We start from the raw sequence: 21,182 nt of genomic DNA, 5'->3' as shown, positions 1-21,182 counted from the left end.
GGCAGAGAAGCCATAGGTCACAGAGGCCTACACCCCCGGAGATCTTCAAGGTCAGGGTCAGACAGCCGGGACCTTGGACACCTGACCTGAGGCCTCCACTTCATGTGCTGAAGCCCTTGGGCTCACCTGAAGGCATTGCCGTGGAGACACAGGCGCAGCGGGTCTGGAAGCGCTGTGAGGGGCCTTAACAGAAGCCGGGGGAGCACTCTGCTTAGGGAGGTGAAGATTGCTGGGGCCCACGGGGCAGTTGTGGGACACAAGGGGAAACGCTTCATGATGGGTCCTCGGATCGGCCGCTTGGATTTTCCTTAGGGGGCAACAGAAACCGTGGGGAACACAAGAAGAACTGGATCAGTTTTATGTTTCAGAAAAACCAGTCATGGGGGTGGGGGTGGGGTGCAGGGCCCTGTGCGGTCCCTTCCCCTGCTGGCTCCTCCACCGGGTGGCCTCCAAGCCCAGCTGCCCCCACAGGGCCTTAGCACGCGGCTGTGGCAGACAGGTGCTGAGGACCACCCGGAGCTCCGGGAGGCAGCAGGAGCCCTGGGACTCGCCCAGGGGAGCTGGCGAGTGTAGAGGCCTGGGCTACCTGCCTGCTGCACACGAGGCCTAGGGCACAGCTAGGGCACGGCTAGGGCAGGCTTGGTGGGCACGCCACACAGGCCACGGGCTTCCATGGGGGTTGGGAGGCACTGACCACAGCTCTCCCGGGCCTCCCTGCCAGAACACGTGGCCTCTGCCCCACAGAGGGGAGGGGGCCAATGCGGGGGAGGCCCCCGGGATTTTTTTTTTCCCCAACAGAAACCAGTTTAATGACAATATGCTGCTCTGGAGTAGGCCTACCATCCACACTGGCTAGAAAGCCTGGTGGGGAGTGCAGAAGGGAGGAAAGTGCATCGTGTTCCTAATGGGAATAAAATGGACACAGCAGGCGGGCCAGGAGCCCGAGGCAGTGTCCACAAGGCTCACAGTGCTGCCTGTGCAAGGGCAAGGTGGGCCAGCTGCATGATGACACCTGCCAGGTCAGCAGCCTTGTCCAGCTTGATGTAGGTGTCTGTGCGGTGCCCCGAGGAACAGATATGGGATGGTGACGACGCAGCTCGACACCCAAACCACTTCGGGACACGATGTTCACTCACTTCTCTTAAAAACAGGCTCCTGCAAACCTTAGCCTGCCGCTGGTGGGGTTGAAGCCCACAGCACTTAAGCCCGAGGGTACTCGGGGGGCCTCCCCGCTTGTCCTTATGGGCCCAGACGCTGGACGCTGACTGTCTGGGTTTGAATCCTGGCTCCTCTCTGTACAGTGGGACGGGCCTCAGCCTTAACCTCTAAATTCGTTTCTCATCTGTAAAGTGGATTCAGCGCCAAGGCCACTGGGATGTTGTGAAGACTAGACGAGTTCATACATGCAAAGTGCTCAGAAGAGTGCTCAGCACATGCTAAGGGTTGTGTTGATTTATGATTTCCCATCACGGTTCCCATTTCTTGGCCTGAAATGCCTTCTCCCTCGACTTGCCCGAGCCCACGTCTTGTTCCCGCCACGCTGTGAGTCCGGCAGGTGCTCGGCGGACTCCCGGCCCCTCCGCCTCCTCCACGCGCGGAGCAGGTCTGCATCCAGGGCTCCGCCCCTCGGTGGAGCTGGAGGCGACGCCAACCCCCCGGGGTGGGGAGGCGGCTGTCCCGGGACCCGGAGGCCGGAGGCCGGCGTCCACCTCCCGGGACCCTGTAGGCCAGTGTCGACCGGCTCAGCGGCACCACGCGGCGGGCACGTACTGGACTGGACTGTTCGGGGTCGCGGGTCGGGTCGAGTCGAGGTGTCTCTGTTCTCGGCCGTCCAGGTCCCTCCCGCGAAGCTCGCAGCTCCTGGGCTTCTGTCCTCCGCATCCCGGGCCCGGCGCGGGGCCCCCGGGACGCCAGCAGCCCAGGAACTGGCTGTGCCTTAGGGCTTGGACCTCGGGTGCACGACGCCCCCGACGGGGAGGTGGCCGCGGACCCGGGAGGCGCTGGCCCTGCCCTCGGCTGCATCCCAAGGCGCCGCAGGGAGCAGCCGGCAGGTGCGGGAGGCCCGGCGTCCACACCCGCAGGCCCCCCGGCTGGGACCCGGGCAGAGCCGCCCAGCCCCGGGCCTCTGCTGCCCCCTGGTGCTGCCGCGGGGAGGCTCCGGCGCGAGGCCCGCCCGCCCGGGGGAGAGAGAGAGAGACCGAGACCGCGACCGCCGCCCTCCGCGGCCCCCGCCCTGGGTGCCGAGCGCCCCCCGTCGGGAGGCCGGGCCCGCGACGAGCGAGAACCGCCGCCGCGCCCCGTGTCCAGCGCAGCAGCCCACGGCAGAGACCACGGCACCCCGCGAGCGGCGGGAGACGCGGCGCGGAGCCCCGGGAACCACGCCCGGCAGCGCGCGCTCCGGGGCCCGCCGGCTTAGGGGCGCCGGGCGGTGTCTGGCCCCCTCCAGCCCTTCGCCACGCCCCGCCCCCGCCCCCCGGCCACCCGGGGACCCGCCTGCGAAGCCCCAGCTCGTACCCGCCCGCGGCTCCAGGCGGCTCGGCCCCGCCCCCGGGTGGGGGGCACCCCCAGGGCCGACGGGGCCGTCGTCCCCAGGCTCCGGCCTTCCCGCTTTCCCCTGAACTTCCCACGTAAACCCACTGGACCAAAGCCAGGAAAGGTGGAGCGTGAGCAGGAGGATCGGAGCCCCAGGCCCGGCCCGGACCGGTCCGGCCCGCTCGGCCTGGAGCCCAGCAAACCCGCCTCGGCACCCGGGGCATCGTGGCATCGCGGTGCCCGCGGGGCCAGGTCAAGGCCGGGCCGGCTGCTGGGCGCGCAGGGGCCCCCGCGGGGCAGGTGGAAGCCGGGGCGGCCCCCTCGGGGCATCGTGCAGCGCCGCCGGCAGCAGCCCCCTCCCGAGCCGGGAGCCGGACCGCGAGGCCGCACCCCTTCCTCAGCACACTCTAGTCCGTCCGTGAGTACTCGTTTTAATTGTTACATAAACCAATGGATTGAGGGAAAAGGGAAAACCATCTGTATAAAAACTAGATGGGGGGGGGGGTCACAGCAGGTGACTGGCTGGCACGTGACTCGATCCCAGGATTCTCACCTTGGGTGTAGACGTGACTTGAAAAAAAACATCTAGATTGAGTTGCTTGTAAAACTTGATACTGAATTAGATACAGATGAAACCCCGCAGACTGGAGAAAGGAGTAAATTTTCTAGAATTCTTTAGTCCAATTCCTTCCAAATTCCTTACCCATTTTAAATGCCCAAGCTAGGGCACCTGGCTGGCTGTCAGTAGAGCATGTGACCCTTAAATCTTGGGGTGGGAAGGGGATCCCTGGATGGCTCAGCGGCTTAGCATCTGCCTGCAGCCCAGGGCGTGACCCCAGGGTCCTGGGATCGAGTCCCACATCAGACTCCCTGCAGGGAGCCTGCTTCTCCCTCTGCCTGTGTCTCAGCTTCTCTCCTGAATAAACCTTAAAAAAATAAAAAATCTTGAGATGGGGATTTCAAGCCCCACTTCAGGGTTACGGTTTAAAAGGAAAGAAGTCCCAGCTGAAAAGCAGATCCTACATGACGGTTATGGTGAATGAAGGTCCTTCCTTGCCTTCTGTGATTCTCCTCAATTTTAGGTTTTATTAACTGTGCACGACAGGCTAACTTCTATGTACAACTTTTTCACACTTAACTGACTTTTCAATTAACTGTCAACCTGCTCCAATCCTATGTAAAAGGGGCTTTTGAAGTTCCCGCTAAAATTATGGTCCAGGGGAAACCACTGACATGGGCTGAGGAGTCAGGGCCTGAAACCGCACTCCTCTCCAACTAGACTGGGAGGAGGGGAGGTTTCTTGGGTACTTATTTTAGAAAAAATGACTTATTTCCTTAGAAAGGCAACTTTTTAATTTCTCTTTCCATTTAAGGGGAAACAGAAAGAATAGTCCTTTGGCCTCCACTCACCTGGAATACATCAAATGACATCACAATTCCATCCCTCGATGGCAATGCAGCAGGTTATCCTGAAAATAAAAGATACATCCAGACTCACCATGTCCCAGCCCTTCATCCTATACAATTAACCCAGACCCAAAACAGGGAGCTGGATGACCTGTTGTTGGCTGGTTTAAACCATCCCATTCATACCGACAAAAATGTAAAGAGGTATTCCTATGCAAGCAACCATGAAACATGAAAACTCGTTTACATAAATTTGGAAGACTTGAAATACACTTTACAAATTGATTCTTTATACTTTCAAAATGGATTTACAACAGTTTTACTTTACACAAGTTCCTAACTTTATACAATGTTTTGTTTAGGCAGCTTTTCAATAACATTTCTATTACAAGTTATACATGGAACCTCTCATGAAGTTGGGAGGCGTGAGGAGCCACATGCTAGGTAGGGACTGATGACAGGGGCAAAAGGTGTGAGGCCATCATCTCTGGTGCTCAACTGGGAGCTGAGAAAGGACTCTGACTCTCATGGAGCTAAATCAAGGCACTGGATCTTCACAGTTTTCCTCAGCTCTTCTTCCCAACAGGCAACCTTTCACCAGAAGAGGGCTGTGTTCTCTACATCAATACGGCAGACAGACCTCTGAATGCGAGCTGATGCCTAGCACGGACTAGCACGGACTAGCACAGTCAGGTACTGAATGGTCATGGGTGAGGACTCTTGAAATACTTGTTCAATTCTATCTCCTGTTACAGGCAGACCATCTATAATCCATTCCAGTTTGTGTCCTACTGGCAGCAAACCTAGGCAGGGCTGAGCCCACAACCACGGGCACTAAACATCCATCAATGCCTGATCCAAGCCACAAGTGCCAAATACCCAGCAGGATTATAAATGTAAAAGCAGAAGAGGCCGAAACCCAATACAAAGGGCCTTCAGAGCCCAACAAAAAGGGATGAGGCAAAACCAAATTTTACCCCCTTCAAGGTAGGCATCCACTCTGTTGGATCCACTCTCAGGGTTTCCTGCACAAACACCCAAAAGGTCATGTTAATTTTAATAGCAAATTGACTCAATCTCAGATACTTCTGCCAAAACATGAAATCATTTTTTAAAGCTGTCTGGCAGAATGAAGCGGGGAAACTCGGGTTTTTACCCACCTCTGCCACCACAGATGGCATCCCTGGCTTTAGGCTAACCTTGAGATACAAAAGGGAGTTCCACCTCCCAGGACGCTGAAATGAAGGTGTAAAGACATCCACCTCCTTGACGGCTAGTCCAAATCACACCATCTTTCTCCAGGCTGCAGAAGCAGCAAGCCCTTTCTGGGTTCTGCCTAAGAAACCCCCAGAGTCTGATTTGGAAGGAAGAACAAAAACACAGCAGCCACTGGCATGGGGGCAGGGGCACTGGTTCACCCTTCGGTGCCAAGCGCACTGGCTCCTTCACCCCCCGGGCTCAGGCTCTGGCCACCAGTCTTTCCTTCTCACACCTCATGCAGCTGCAGGACCACTGACATGGAGCATCAGTTTCTCTGTGTGTTTTCTGTTTCTTCTCTTCTTTCTCCAGGTGCAAAAGTTTCTCCAGGACACAGACCGGCTTCATGGCTAACACACAGTACACAAGGTTCTTAGGTGACATCATTTTGTGGTCGAGCTGGGTACTTAACAGAAGGTACCGATTAGAAGGTAGCTGTACCTCTGTTCCCTTGCTGTGTCAGTGCACAAGGTAGGAGGCAAAGTACAGGAGACTTGGAAGACGCTGCCCAGCCTTTGTCATTCACCAGCAGTATCACCTGGGCAGCGGACACTCTCACATGGGGGAGGGGGTAGCAAATACACACATCCTTGCCTTTCCTCCTCTAACTCATAGAGGCAGAGAATCTACGTCACCAGGATGCTGTCGTCAGGGATTGTGAACCCATAGGTGAGGAAGAAACCGAGTAGGGCCAAGGAGGTGCATACCAGATGGGCAAAAGTTCTCTACAGGCAAAGGCTCCATTTTAGCTGCAGTGTCCCCTTTTAGCTTATATTCCCAAAGGAACTGGGAGAGCAGGCATTTTGTCCCAATGTCAGGGGGTTCTAAGGATTTGGATACTTAAAAAAGTCCAAACCACTACTCTTCCAGATTGTACTCTGGAGACTCTTCTTCTCTGTTGGCCCCAGAACCCCCATCAGACAAGGAGAGACATTGCAACGACTATGGGAAAACTGCAGACAATTACAAGTCATTCTTAAAGAGATTTAATTATTTGAATTGCATCAAAGGGGATATAGTACATTTAAATCTCTGCTACATTACAAACTGCTGTTTTTGTTTTATTAAAGACCTACTAGTTCTACCCATCTCCAGGTTTATGGCTATAGAACGGGGGAAAATAAGTATTACCAACAGAAGAGGAAAAACCAAGCAAGAGTCTGTTCTCTGTTCACCAGAAGGTCTTCTCCACTGCAGAACAGAGCCCTTTGAAAAAGAAAAGACGGGAAAGGCTGTGGACTATCAACAACCAGTAACAAGAGCTAGAGTTAGAAAAAGACAGGAAACGAAATCACGGAGGCAGAGCCTGTGTGTTCACAAGCTGTCCCTTGACCCATAATTTCCTAGCCCTCCGCAAGGATCATCTTCCTTAGATTTCCTTTGGACATCTTAACCCTAAACACCAAGTGTCCCTGTCAACTCAAATATAATAAAGACATCATTTCCACAAGGAGGGCTGACTTGAGGATTGGAATGACTTGCCACCATTCTGAAAATCTTATTTAAAAAAGCATGGCTTTAAAGACAAATTCTATTCGGTGAAGACTGGACGGGGGTTCTTTATTAGCAGAGACTGGAGGCATATGGCCCGCCAGACACTGCTACTACAGCCTGGCTGGGCAGAGGCAAAAGCAAGCAACCCCCACTCTAGCTCTTCAAAGCCCACAAGGTAGAGGGGCATGAGAAGCTGTATGTAGTCTAATGGCTCTAAATAACCAGCATTTAGTGTTAAATTAGGACCAAGGATTTATTCCACAATAAAAACTGCAACATTTGATACAAGCTACCAAAAAAATAGGAGAGGAAGGAAGGGGCAGGGGAAAAGCCAAAATACAGCTGTGGCAATTACTTACAGAGCAGTCTCTTTTCTACATCACTAGTTCATCAGTGACACTAGAAACTAGACATTTGTGTTCTGTACATCAACCAAATGCTAAAGCACCAACACACTGTTTGGAAGTTTGTTTTGTTTTAATTCCAGCCACTGAAACCAACATAGAAGTTATTGCTTAGATAAATAAACCTAGTCTACCAGGAAAAAGAAAAGCGGATAAAGAAACAAAAACCCCAAAAGTGAAAAACTTAAGTTCCCCGATATGGTAACAGAGTAAACAAGAGAGAAATTCCTCAAATGAGGATTTACTGGAATTTCTGGTGCCCTTCTGGGCACTGAAACTGAGTTGGACTCTTAAGCCGGTAAATCCCAGACAGAGGTAAGGTTTTAATGCTGTACATGAAAAGGTGCAAGCTCCAATGCCTTCCAAATTGGTGGAAACCCCTGCAAAAAAAGCAGTCGGCATTTCAAACCTCAACAACCACAAACAGCTCTTAAGGAAAAAAATACAAAAAGTGTCAAAAAATTTTTTAGTTGTTTTTTCTTTTTTTCAAAGAGTTCTGGAAAAATGATCCCGTAAGGAATAGAAATAGCACCGTTTACAGGCTGGTTTGAATACCAGTCCTGTAGCTTTGCTGAGAAATTGAAGAAATCTTCTCGGTTGGAGTCCTGAATTACATTAAGTGGGTGGGGGTGAGGGGGGTGTTTGTGTTTGTATTTTTTATTTTCGGCTTGGTGCGTCCTTCACAGTACAGCGCACACAGATGTAGTCTTCTTTCTCTGCCATCTCTGGAGAAACACCAACACAGACCTGGTGAAACCACTGATTGCAGCTGCCATCACACTGGACCCAGTCCACCTGGTTACAAAGAGCAGGGAGACGGGGTTTTCAGAGGAAAAGATGTGATTCAAAATTGGGCAGGCCAGCCTCAAGATAGTCAGGCCGTTTGCCACTAACGGCCACTGTCCCACCACTGGGACCTCTGGCACAACAGCTACGCCACATGAGTGTAGCTGGCCCACCAGCCAAAGCAACCAAGTCAAAGCCATTCTTCAAGTCGTGACTGCTTTGGGGTTAAGACAGCGCCGCCCTGTGATAAGTAAGCAAAAGGGCATTACATCAGCATCCCTCCCACCTTCTTAGCGCCGGGAAGGTGAAAGCTGGAAGAGCAGGAAAAGGAAAAAGGGAAGAATAAGAGTTTCTTCAAGAAAAGGGAGAAGACCCAGGAACGATGGTAAGAGCAGAGATATCAGTGGGGGAGGGCTGAGCAATCCATTCAGATCAGCTCAAAGCAGATAAGCAGAAGAGAAAGACCCAGCGAGATGAGGTGTAGCTTACAGGGTTTCTGAGTTAAGGGAAAGCACGTCCTCTATGGCCCAAACCTCACTGACCTCATCTCCTTCTGGCTGCAGGCAGCTCACAGCTGGGCAGATGGCATCTTCATCCTCAGAGTCCTCCTGTTCAGAATAGGATGTGTCTGAGGGCAGGGAATGGGTTTCGGCAGAACGGACTAATTCATAGCTACGCTCCCTCTCTAACTTGAAACTGTTCATGTCCTTGGAGTGGCTCAGTTTGATTTTCTTCTTTTTGGGGGTCCGCATTTTTTTCACTCGATCCCATCGATCACTGGAGAGGCCTTCTCTTTCCAGGCGTCTCTTAAGTTTTCTCTCAAGATTGTTGATTCCATCTCTCTTCCCGCGGCAGCACTCATTCTGGAGGGAAGATAGGTTCAATTTTAGCCCACAGTGTGCGTGTTACTCAAACCAGTGAAGTATTAGCTGTATGAGAAACCAGATGGGGGGATCCCTGGGTGGTTCAGTGGTTTAGCTCCTGCCTTTGGCCCAGGGCGTGATCCTGGAGACTCAGGATCAAGTCCCACCATTGGGCTCCCTGCATGGAGCCTGCTTCTCCCTCTGCCTGTGTCCTGCCTCTCTCCCTTTCTCTGTCTCTCATGAATAAATATTTTTTTTAAAAAAGTATATGAACTTCATCAGGTGTTTGTTTAAAAAAGAATGAAAGAAAAGAAAAAAAAAAAAAGAAACCAGATGGTCTCATTTGAAAAATCCTGCAATCTCAGGTGCCCGGCTGGCTCAGTTGGAAGAGCACGTGACTCTTGACCTTGTCAGGAGTTTGAGCCCCACATCAGGTGTAAAGAAGACTTACATAAAATGAAAAGTAACACTGTACCCTGACACCACTGCCACCACGTCCCCTCATGTCTTATAGGACAACCTGTTTGAGTGTAGCTAACTTAACTGTTGGAGCTATCAAAAGAAATAGTGGAAGCAGGAAATGTTAAAGGCATGATTAGCTTTCAAATTAGCACTAGGAGACGGGGGAAACTCCTACATTCCTCTCTTTGCCAACTCCATGAGGAAGAGACTACCAAGTAATTTCTAGCTAGGCGCATATGCTTGTCCTCTGACCTACAGAATTCTAAGGAGCTGTGCTAATCCCTTCCTCTTTAATCATGATTTCAGGGTCGTGGGATGGAGCTCCACATCGGCTCCACATCAGGCTCCACACTCAGTGGGGAGTATGTATTTGAAGTGAGATTCTTCTTTATCCTGACTATATTCTCAGGAGTTCTGAATGTTATAGGTCAGCTAGCTCACTACTGTAGTAGTGGCATCTTTATGCTAAGAAACAGGACATACATGGTATCTATCCCTTCAAGTAAGTCAGCACTCCACAAACAGGCACCCCAGTCTGAGGACCCAGTCCTCACACCAGCTGTACTGTTAGGGTTAAAGCAGTTAAAGCATTCATTAAATGTTAGCTCCAATATCCTCTACATTCTGAAAGCTTTATACCAAAAGGCCTTCCCAGCTATAATTACATTTTCATCTCTACAGTATTTCTCTTACAGAAGAAAAATAATTCTGCTTCTAGCTATTATCACATGAAAATGATGAGAAGCACCACGCTAAAAAGAAAAGAAAAGTCTTACAGTTCATTTTAAAAACAGCACCAAGGGATCCCTGGGTGGCGCAGCAGTTTGGCGCCTGCCTTTGACCCAGGGCGCGATCCTGGAGACCCGGGATCGAATCCCACGTCGGGCTCCCGGTACATGGAGCCTGCTTCTCCCTCTGCCTGTGTCTCTGCCTCTCTCTCTCTCTGTGTGTGTGTGTGACTATCATAAATAAATAAACATTTATTAAAAAATAAAAATAAATAAAAATAAAAACAGCACCAAACTCCAAGATGTGAGTCTTAGGAATGGGGTTGTGAGGTAGATAGTCTGCACCCTTTTCTGGATCAAGACAGTATCTTGGGCAGCCCAGGTGGCTCAGCGGTTTAGCGCCACCTTCAGCCCAGGGCATGATCCTGGGGACCCCGGATTGAGTCCTGCATCCGGCTCCCTGCATGGAGCCTGCTTCTCCCTCTGCCTGTGTCTCTGCCTCTCTCTCCTCTCTGTGTATTCTCATGAATAAATTAAAATAAAAATCTAAAAAAAAAAAAAAAAAAAAAAAAGACAGTATCTCATCGACCAAACTATTTAGACAGAATGACACTAAATATCAAACTCTCCCACCGTAGACTGGATTCCCCTGGCTGCCTGTCAGACACTCACCTTCTCACTGCTGGGTCTAGCTGGTGAGCTTCGGTCAGTTTGCTGAGCAGGGGTTGGCTTTGCAAGTAAAGTCTGGTAAAGTTCCTGAATTTCAGGAAGGGATACCTGGAGCAACTGGGCTTCCATCAACAGCTCATTCACTTCTGGACTAACACCTGTTAAAGTGAGGACAATAAGGAATGTTTCATATGGACATTTAGACCTGCAAGAAAAGCAGGACTACCCCTCATACCACTGCCGCCCTGTCCTTATAAAATTACATTCAGTTGAAGTTAGGTTCACTTAATGTATCTAAAGCCACAATATAAGAGCTCAAGCTACACCTTCTCAGTCTTCTGATTACTAGGGAAGTACTAACTTTACAGTGAGTCCTCTCTTCACTTAATTATTGTGAACGCAAAGAGGCCATACATCTGCCTTGACAGCTTTTGTTATCAAGCACAGAATAGGCCAGGCTGTGAGCAATCTAAGTGGATTAGGTAGCTCCAGCCCCGTTACCAAACACACTAAGGATCAGGGCTCTAGCCACGGCTGCCCCAGAACTCACAAGGCAGTCATGTATGCGTACAGCTGACCCTTGAACAATGTGGAAGGCGTTGGGGGTGCTGAGTCCCTGCAGAGTTGAAAATCCATGTGTTACTTTCGACTCCCCCAAAACTTAACTACTAGTAGCCTACTGTTGACTAGAAGCCTTACCAGTAAACATGAACAGCTAATTAACATATTTTGTATGTTTATGTATTATATACTGTATTCTTAGAATAGAGCAAGCTAGAGAGAAGAGAATGTTAAGAAAACCCTATGACAAAAAAAAAAGAAAACCCTACGAAATAAATACATTTACAGTACTGTACTATACTTTTGAAAAAATCTGTGCATAGGTGGACCTGTGTAGTTCAAACCTGTGTTGTTCGAGTCGACTATATAAGAAAAAAAAAGAGGTTAGGTTTCAAGTATAGATTATCTCTAAGGTCCCTAGGGAGCCCATGACTTAGCATCTGACTGAAATGACTGATGTGGAAAAGTCAGTTGGCCTGGGATTAATCCTTTCAACCCCTGAAAGCAATGTATTAAAGGCTTCTTCTATTTGCTTTGCATTATAAACCTTCAAAAGCATGATTCTTCTCCTACCTTACAAATACACAGTAGCCCATAACCAACACTTGAGGATAGTCTTTTTATATATCCGAACAACAAAAACCTAGTGCAAAATCACTTGTTACTACCCAATCCCAATAATAATAATAATAATAATAATAATAATTACAAACCATGGAGGGGGATACAGCTCCGGCCAGAGGAGAAGGGAGAGTGTACATACGAGGCTCTGCTGTCCCAGTCATCAGGCAAGGAAAAGGATGTTGTGCCCGTAGGCTGAGACACCTAATGGAAAGAAAACATTTTATAGAAAGGCTTTTTCAGAATTAAAAATTCTTCTAACAGTGCAAGGAAAGGAGTTTGGGTTATCAAGCAGGCAAGCAGGAAAGAACTTCTTTCCTGAAAGTAAGTCTCAAGGTACTTTAGATTTAGCCAAATCAGCTCCTATGGACCAAGCCTTTAGTCTTCCTGGTTTTATCTAGAATGATTCCAGAGAGGTCAAGAGCACTATTGGGAAATAAGGCACATCTACCTTCCTTCCTTCTTCAATGTTTATTAAAAAGCACTAGGAGGGGCACCTGGGTGGCTTAGCGGTTGAGCATCTTCCTTTGGCTCAGGGCGTGATCGTGGGGTCCTGGGATCGAGTCCCACATCGGGCTCCTTGCAGGGAGCCCACTTCTCCTTCTGCCTGTGTCTCTGCCTCTCTCTCTCTCTCTCTCTCTCTGTGTCTCTCATAAATGTATAAATAAATAAAATCTTAAAAAAAAAAACTCTAGGAGAGGGGGATCCCTGGGTGGCTCAGCAGTTTAATGCCTGCCTTTGGCCCAGGGTGCGATCCTGGAGACCTGGGATCGAGTCCCGTGTCGGACTCCCGGCATGGAGCCTGCTTCTCCCTCCTCCTCTATCTCTGCTTCTCTCTTCCTCTCTATGATGAATAAAAAAATAAATCTTAAAAAAAAACACACACACTAGAACACTCCTTTAACTATGAACTAGTAAATAAAGGTAAAGTTCTAGCGCATTTTGTGTAAACAAGAATATAAATGTCTCCCCTGTAGGCTGCCCAAATAATCACAACTCCTCCTATGCAACAAAAATTTAATTCATCATTTGCTAAGTGCCAGGCATTGACTGTATTTTACAAGCCTGGAAAGAAATGTAAAAGAAAACAAGGAAACAAATATGACAGAAATCAATTTTTTATCTTTATCTTTGATCTGTTTGACATTTAACTCATAATTCACTGTGTTAGTATAGCACATGAGAGCTTTGAGATCTCTGCTAGAGAAATCTGTATGAGATCTAAAAGTCATCAAGTCAAACTTGTATGAAGACTGAATAATGCCTTCCTGATTGTAACTTTCCTGATATTTTCACATTCTTTTCCTGCAGTCACCTCCTATGGAGGAAGACAAAAACCTCTGCTCATCCCAGTGATGGTCAAAAGAAGCTAGCTTTTTAGCAGAAAGAGCATGGGTGGTATGAAACCCTCTGCCTTTCCTCTGAAGCAGCACAGTACTCGGACACTTCAAAACCTATTCTTTCCTCAAAGGGTGGTAAGAGACACAAGGCAGAAAGCACTTTCCCTTCTGGTCAGTGACTTATATGAGAGGAAAAGGGGGAAAAAGTCAAGCAAAAATTATAAAAATTCATGTATATGAATTTGGATACATATTTTATGTATCTGGATACATATTTTAAATATGTATCTGGATTCATACACATAAATGGGAAAATTGTACATATCTACGAAAAGGTGAAATCTGCTCTACAGAAGCAGACTGGCAGAGAGACAACTTCTGATTGCTAGGAGCACAGGAAAGTAAAACAACACAGTAACACACACCCCTCAAAGTGATAGGAGCTGAAAAGTGCGTGCTGGTAGGTCAAGCATCACCAGGAACAGCAGCAGTACCAGAGCGAAAGGGTCTGCGGAAAGGGACAGAGCTCGGCAGATTCCAGTAACCGGCGAAGTCCAGACTCACCTTGTTGGTCTCAGACACCTGTCCTGCTGAAGCTTGCCATCTGCTATACCACAGTCCTGAGCCCACTCGATCTTGCACAGATCTGAGATTCCCTGATGAAAGCAGCTGCTGGGCTCTATGTTGCCAGTTCACGGTTCTCTCAATCATGTATCGAAGTGCATCTCCCTCAGGAAGGCGAACTCGGATACGCTGCAGGGAGGCCAGCAGGGGCAGAATTTTCTCTAAAGGAGGTTTCTCTGACCTCCGACAATGGGGACAAAGCCAGATTCGGGGGCCTTGTGAAATACTGGGTACCACCACACAGCTAGTGTGGAAGGCATCCCTGCAGAGTTCACACTGGATCATAGGGGCAGCTGGGGCCTTCTGACATAGGCAGACTTTCAGCTCCACATCTTGGACAGGTGACAGTAACTTCCCTTCATTGGCTAGTCTGAAAGACTGCAAGGCTTCCATTTCTCTTAGGCGGGCTTCCCCAAGTGTTGCCATCTAGAAAGGAGTTAACAGTCAAGGACCATGTCAGAGAGAATTTAGCCCTCTCCTAAAACTCAAGGGTCCCAGGGTAGATGATCTACATTTGAATCCTGTCCCACTGAGTTGTGTGAAGGACCCTGGATAGCATGTCCCACTGTGGCTAAATTTTCACATGTTATAATATGGAGTTAATAGTAAGGCCCACTTCCAGGGCTGCAGTGACGATTAAATGAGGGACATGCAATAGAGCAGAGCACTCTCTGCCCAGCACACAGTAAACAATGTGAGCAATTACTCAGCACACGTTACTTCTTGAAGTCCAACTTCCTTGCACATTTACCTCTCTTGAAAGATACATGCTTTTCACATTCTATGTAAATTAATTCCTGAGGATCTCCGTGTTTTCAACAGCTTTTGTGTTCTTTTACAGATGTATTTGGATGGAAAAGTCTCTAGAGCAGCCACTACCAACAGTAGTTTAAACCTCCTACTACCTTTAAGATTAAAGCCTTACATGTGTGCTGGACACAGCCACTGCAGGTAATGAAACCGGATACCTCATGAAATAACCAAACCACTTTTCCAGACTTTTCTTCCATCCATGCACACATGTACATGCTATAAAATAAGCTCATTAGAGCACAAAGACAAGCTGCTTTTCTGCAGAGTGGGAGGTATATTCAAATGGTAAAGTCTCCTCTCTATTAAGATGAGAGTCACATTCCAGGAAAGTAGGGAGTTCATTTAACCTGTATAAATGACTTGAAGAGAACACATAAACAGAACGAACTACACAGTAAAAAGCTAAAGTGATACTGAACATATTCCCGAACAATATTTACAAGATGCTTGTAAGTGGAACTTTATATGAACAGACTAAAGCACCTAGTTACTACACAAGGTATCCAATACTGAAACAAGTCCAGGCATTATGGATTTATTCATTATGCACCATCAAGTAAAAAGCCTTTTAAATATGATAAACTAGGGGATCTCTGGGTGGCTCAGGGGTTTAGCGCTTGCCTTCGGCTCAGGGTGTGATCCTGGAGTCCCAGGATTGAGTCCCACGTCCGGCTCCCTCAATGAGGCCTGATTCTCCCTCTGCCTAGCTCTCTGCCTCTCTCTGTGTGTGTGTGTGTGTGTGTGTGTGTGTGTGTGTGTGTGTCTCTCATGAAAAAATAAAATCTTTAAAAAAATAAAATAAATATGATAAAGTAAAATCACTAGCCCGGGTGGCTCAGCAGTTTAGCACCTGACTTTGGCCCGGGGTGTGATCCTGGAGTCCCGGGATCGAGACCCATGTCGGGCTCCCTGCACCCTGCATGGGGCCTGCTTCTCCCTCTGCCTTTGTCTCTGCCTCTCTCTCTCTCTCTCTCTCTCTCTGTGTCTCTCATGAATAAATAAATAAAATATTAAAATAAAATAAAATAAAATAAAATCACTGGATATGTCAAGAGTTAGCCACTACCACCTTGAACTTAATATCCAGTTTTCCCAACAAAAGGCTTGACCACCAAAGCCCTCCTCCAGCACTTCACTGATACAGAAATATAGATAGAGGTAAAGCACAGATTTTTATTTTATTATTTATTTATATTTTTATTTTTTAAAAGATTTTATTTATTTATTCATGAGAGACACACACAGAGAAAGAGAGAGGCAGAGACACAGACAGAGGGAGAAGGAGGCTCCATGCAGGGATCCAGACGTGGGACTCGATCCCAGGACTCCAGGATCAGGCAGGCCCTGGGCCGAAGGTGGTGCTAAACCGCTAGGCCACCAGGGCCTGCCCAAAGCGCAGATTTTTAAAACTGAGCTTTCCCCTCTAGAAAGAGAAGCCAAAGGCTGCAGGAACTATTCTTTTCCCCAATTCTATTCCCAAATCCTTAAAATTTTCATCTGTCACAGATAAAACCATTCACAGTTATCATACCCATTAACCATCAGACCCCATTATGATTCACCAGATGAGGTGCCTGGAGGCATACGGCCAGAATGAACTCTTCGTTATCTCATTTTGGAATAGGAAGAAAATTTATGAATGATTAAGAAACAAATAGATCTAGAAGTAAATCAGGTTACAAACCTTTGGTATATTTTTTAAAAATCCACTTATTTCTGTAGACAAAAACAATGTACAGGCAGTGTATGTGGGTTACGTGATAACAAGGCACCCCCTTAGAACTTAGAAATGGAGAACAGTTTATCTTTCAGAGCTTTACTATGAAATCAACAGGTAATGTAGGAGCTCTTAAGCCAGAGATTCACAGACTAGATGGGCATAGACTAGATAGACTCTGAAAGATACAGCATGCAAAGTTCAAAACGGATAATGCCTTTAACAAAAATAAACCACAGAGGGCAGCCTGAGTGGCTCAGCGGTTTAGTGCCGCCTTCAGCCCAGGGCGTGATCCTGGAGACCCAGTATCGAGTCCCACGTCAGGCTCCCTGCATGGAGCCTGCTTCTCCCTCTAGGGGATCCCTGGGTGGCTCAGCGGTTTAGCGCCTGCCTTCGGGGCAGGGCCTGATCCTGGAGTCCAGGGATCAAGTCCCACACATCAGGCTCCCTGCATGGAGCCTGCTGCTCCCTCTGCCTGTGTCTCAGCCTCTTTCTCTCTCTCTCTCTCTCTCTCTCATAAATAAATAAATAAATAAATAAACCAACCAACCACAGAAATAATAGTGGGAAGCAGCACCTTAAAAAAAAAAAAAAAAAAAAAACCAGAATGATGCTCAAGCAGCAAAATCTGATCAGAACCTGACTCATGGGCAGCCCAGATGGCTCAGCGGTTTAGTGCCGCCTTCAAGCCCAGGGCGTGACCCCAGGGCCCCGGGGTCCCACGTCAGGCTCCCTGCATGGAGCCTGCTTCTCCCTCTGTGTCTCTGCTTCTCTCTATGTGTCTCCTCTATCATGAATGAATGAATAAAATCTTTAAAAAAAATAAAAGAACCTGACTTAATATACAAATACCCCCTAAGGATGTGCCAAAATACACAAATCAAAGCAATCCCATGTCAATCACTAGAGAAGTCAGGCAGTTCCAAAGGAACAGACTGGGAGGAAGGTGCCCTGAGCAGAGACTCAACCCATCTGGTCCAGTCCTTGGAACCAGTGTAGTCCAATTCTACAATGGGCAATGCTTAGTGCCACTTAAAGCACCCCGATGGGACTACATCCAACTGAAAAGCTTCTGCACAAAGGAAACAAAGTAAAAAGGCGACTTAGAGAATAGAAGAAAATACTGACAAGACACATATCTGATAAAGGGTTAATATCCAAAATAGATAAAGAACACAAACAACTTAAAAGAAAAAAACAAACCTAGGCAGAGGACTGGAGTATTTTTCCAGAAAAGACATACAATGACAGGTACATGAAAAGGTGGTCAACCATGAAACTGCATATCAAAATCACAATGCAAGATCACCTCACACCTATCAGAATGGCTATTATCAAAAATGCCAAGAAGTAACACATGTTGGTGAGGATGTGGAAAAAAGGGAACCCTTGGGCACTGCTGGTGGGAATATAAATTAGTGCAACCACTCTGTAGAACAGTATGGAGGTTCTTCAAAAAATTAAAAATAGAATTACCAAGTGATCCAACCATTTCACTTCTGGGTATTTATTTGAAGGAAAGAAAAGCACTACCCTCAAAAAGCTATCTGCACCCCCATGTTCACTGCAGCATTATTTACAGGAGCCAATACATGGAAGTGACCTAAGTGTCCATCAGTGGATCAGCAGACAAAGAAAATGTGGTGTATGTATATACAATGGAATATTATTCAGCCAGAAAAATAAAGGAAATCTTGCTACCCACAACATGGATGGACTGTAATTGCGTTAGGCCAAATGAAGTAAGTCATCCCCAACAAAACAAAACAAACAACAAAAAACCCAACCCACAGATACAGAGGACAAATAGGTGGCTGCCAGAGGCAGGGGGTGGGGAGTAAACCAACTGGGTAATGGCAGTCAAAAGGTATAAATTTCCAGTTATAAAATTAATCTTGAGGATGTAAGGGTACAGCATGTTGACTATGGCTAATATTCTTACCACAAAAAGTCTGTAACTATGAGCAGTGATGGCTATTAACTAGACTTAGTGTGATCAATCAAATCATTATGGTGTATGCCTGAAACTAACATAATGTTATATGCCAATTACAGCTCAATAAAAGAAAAAAAATTTTAAACATCCAAATCACCTACCATCATCTTTTGTCCTAACACTGTGGCTCACATGAACTAGACTCTGCTTCAGCTTAGGATGATACCATCTTTGAATCCACAGTGCTTACTAAATGCAGTCAGATTCAAAGGTACCCAATATTCTTTTAAATGTATTTTTTAAGCATGTGTGTGTGTGTGTGTGTGTTTTACTTACTTACTAAGCTCTATGAACAATGTGGGGCTTCACCTCACAACCATGCGATCAAGAGTCACAGGGCAGCCTGGGTAGCTCAGCAGTTTAGCACCGCCTTCAGCCCAGGGCGTGATCCTAGAGATCCAGGATCGAGTCCCACGTTGGGCTCCCTGCAGGGAACCTGCTTCTCCCTCTGCCTATGTCTCTGCCTCTCTCTCTCAGTGTCTCTCATGAATAAATAAATAAATAAAATCTTAAAAAAAAAAAAAAAAAAAGTCACATGCTCCACCCAACTGAACCAGCCAGGCACCCCATATGTGTATTTCCTGTTGTAAATTACTAAGCTGGCAGTGCAGTTTCACTCATCTGTTAACGTTGATTTCTGCTGTCAGCATCCATCCTGGGGTCAACCCATAGGACTGACAATTGAACCTGCAAAACTCAGACTGGGAGGCTTCCCTGTACCTGCTGCACCTTTATGCATCTTCTACTAGGAACTTTTACATTTGACAATTTTCAGAAAGTCTTTTTGGAAAAACTGAGTACACTCAGGGTTATTCTTCTAGATGCCTTAGCAACAGCCCTGCAAACAAGAAAGGGTTAAAATCATCCTCCCAAAGCAACAAAGAAGAAAAAAAAAGCCCTACTACATACAGCTGAAGCAGTCTCCTTGCTTTCACTTAAAGCTCTCTCCAGGTCACTCAGACTCTCTAGTTTGGTGCTTTTCTTCTTTCCACTTGGCAAGGGCTCCTTGAACTTTCTCTGTTTCCTCTTCAATCCCCAAAGGCCAATGTCACATCGAGGACACAACACCTAACGTGGGGGAAAGCACAACCAACCAATTAGACAGATTTCAGATAAAGCCTTATGAAGCCTCACAATAAAAGCCTACCTGTGGAAAGGATGTAAACTTCTTAGCATCTAACATTTTCTCTGTAACATGCTGCCCTGAAGCCAGAAAACTCTCCTCTACAGAGGAGGAGGGAGGGAGGGAATGAATTTTCACAAAAGAATGACTTTGATTCTAGACTGGATGAAACAGTAAGTTCAATGTGATATATACCAATTCCAGTCATAGTGCACTACCAGTATCAGCTTAAAAAAAATACAAAAAGTACAACTATAGCACTTTATGAGAGGTGGATGAGACCATTTACCAGGCTTATTAAATGCAAATGGTGAATTATGGCCAAGGTTAAAAGTCCAATTTCAACACAGATTAAGGAACGTCAATGAGAAAAATGTTCTTCCTTAGACACTGAATGCTATCCCTAAATGTATCCAGATAACATTTAAAGGTTACTTCACTGGAAGTTTAGAAGAATCTCCCTGGCTCTACTGAAAAAAGTAACTCACAGAATGTAGACCAATCAGTGAAACCAACACCTTTGAGAGAGAAGGGAATGCATGTTCTATAAGCTAAGAGATCTAAGGTCTTGTAGATGGGCTGGTTGCAAACTTACCTCTAAGAGAGAATATGGAGAATTCTCAGTCAAGAATGTATTAGCAGCACATTCTTTCCAAGCCTGAACCTCAGCTACTAGTAATTCCAGTCTTGGTAAAGAATTCAGATGTACCGGGATAGATCGACCTCGTGTAACAAGTTCTATGAGTGTGTCTAACACTGGCACACGTCCTCCAACCTAATGAGTCAATAAAAATTGTACCAACTTAGAAAAAAGAATATTTATCTACAAAGTGAGAACAGCACAATTCAGAATAGGCCTACTCCATGATTTCAACATGTTAATTTCACAGAGATGGACAAAACTTGCCAGTTGACCAATTGCGGTGGGGTTAACATGTGTTCCTTTACTTAACACACACTTTAAAAGAACCTAGTTTGTGCTAGCCCCCAAGTGTACAGCTATGAACATGACATACACTGTGATCTCCTTGACTTTTAATGCCCTTCTAATTCTTTTTTTTGAAGATTTATTTATTTATAATAGACATAGAGAGAGAGAGAGAGAGGCAGAGGGAGGGAGAAGCAGGCTCCATGCCAGGAGCCTGATGTGGGACTCGATCCCGGGGCTCCAGGATCACGCCCTGGGCCAAAGGCAGGCGCCAAACTGCTGAGCCACCCAGGGATTCCCCTCCCCAGCTTTTTTTAAGAGATTTATTTATTTACCTTCTAATTCTAAATTCACTTATCTTGATCCCTATAGATAGGTTGAAAAAATTTCAAGAAAAATGTAATTTGCAATAACTCAAAACATTTTCACACTGACTTACGTCAATAAAAGGAACAATATTTTACTCCAATCCACCCAATGATAAAGTAACTCTGGGGAAATTATTCAGAAAACTAAAATGAGATTAAAAGTCCCACTGGTTTTCAAACTTTCATATGAATTAAGAATCATCTGGAAAGCTTTTTTAAACCATTTCTGGGCTCCTTCCCCAGATATTCGGATTCCGGTCACCAAGGAAGAGTCCATGAATTTGCATTTCTTTTTTTTTTTGGTTTTTTTTTTTTTTTTGAATTTGCATTTCTTAACAAGTTTCCAGGTGATGCTGATGCTTTTGGTACTGGGACCATGTTTTTGTTTTTTAAAGATTTTATTATTTATTGGAGAGAGAGAGAGAGAGAGAGAGAGAGAAAGAATGAGGGAGGAGATGCAGAGTTCAGAGGGGCAGAGAAAAAGCAGAC

At 46.8% G+C, this 21,182-nt stretch overlaps 1 protein-coding gene across 11 annotated transcripts in view; it reads right to left on the bottom strand.

Moving 5' to 3' along the window:
- KDM5B (lysine demethylase 5B) overlaps window positions 1-21,182 on the bottom strand; it is a 90,609-nt gene that overhangs the window by 1,611 nt on the left and 67,816 nt on the right. For 7 of the 11 annotated variants that reach the window (XM_049111978.1, XM_025458508.3, XM_049111979.1 and 4 more), the window contains exons 21-27: window positions 19,993-20,172; window positions 19,184-19,342; window positions 13,689-14,174; window positions 11,877-11,988; window positions 10,606-10,760; window positions 8,423-8,743; window positions 4,208-7,889 (exon numbers count right to left, since the gene is read on the bottom strand). In XM_049111978.1, coding sequence (XP_048967935.1) covers window positions 7,752-7,889; window positions 8,423-8,743; window positions 10,606-10,760; window positions 11,877-11,988; window positions 13,689-14,174; window positions 19,184-19,342; window positions 19,993-20,172 — 1,551 coding nt within the window. In that variant the 3' untranslated portion in view covers window positions 4,208-7,751. The other 4 variants (XR_007411732.1, XM_049111981.1, XM_049111980.1 and 1 more) reach the window with 4 other exon arrangements.

This window comes from Canis lupus, chromosome 7 (assembly GCF_003254725.2).
Source record: "Canis lupus dingo isolate Sandy chromosome 7, ASM325472v2, whole genome shotgun sequence".
Lineage (NCBI taxonomy): Eukaryota > Metazoa > Chordata > Mammalia > Carnivora > Canidae > Canis > Canis lupus.
Note: the sequence above shows the minus strand (reverse complement) of the source record. Positions and strands in the feature narration are given on the sequence as shown.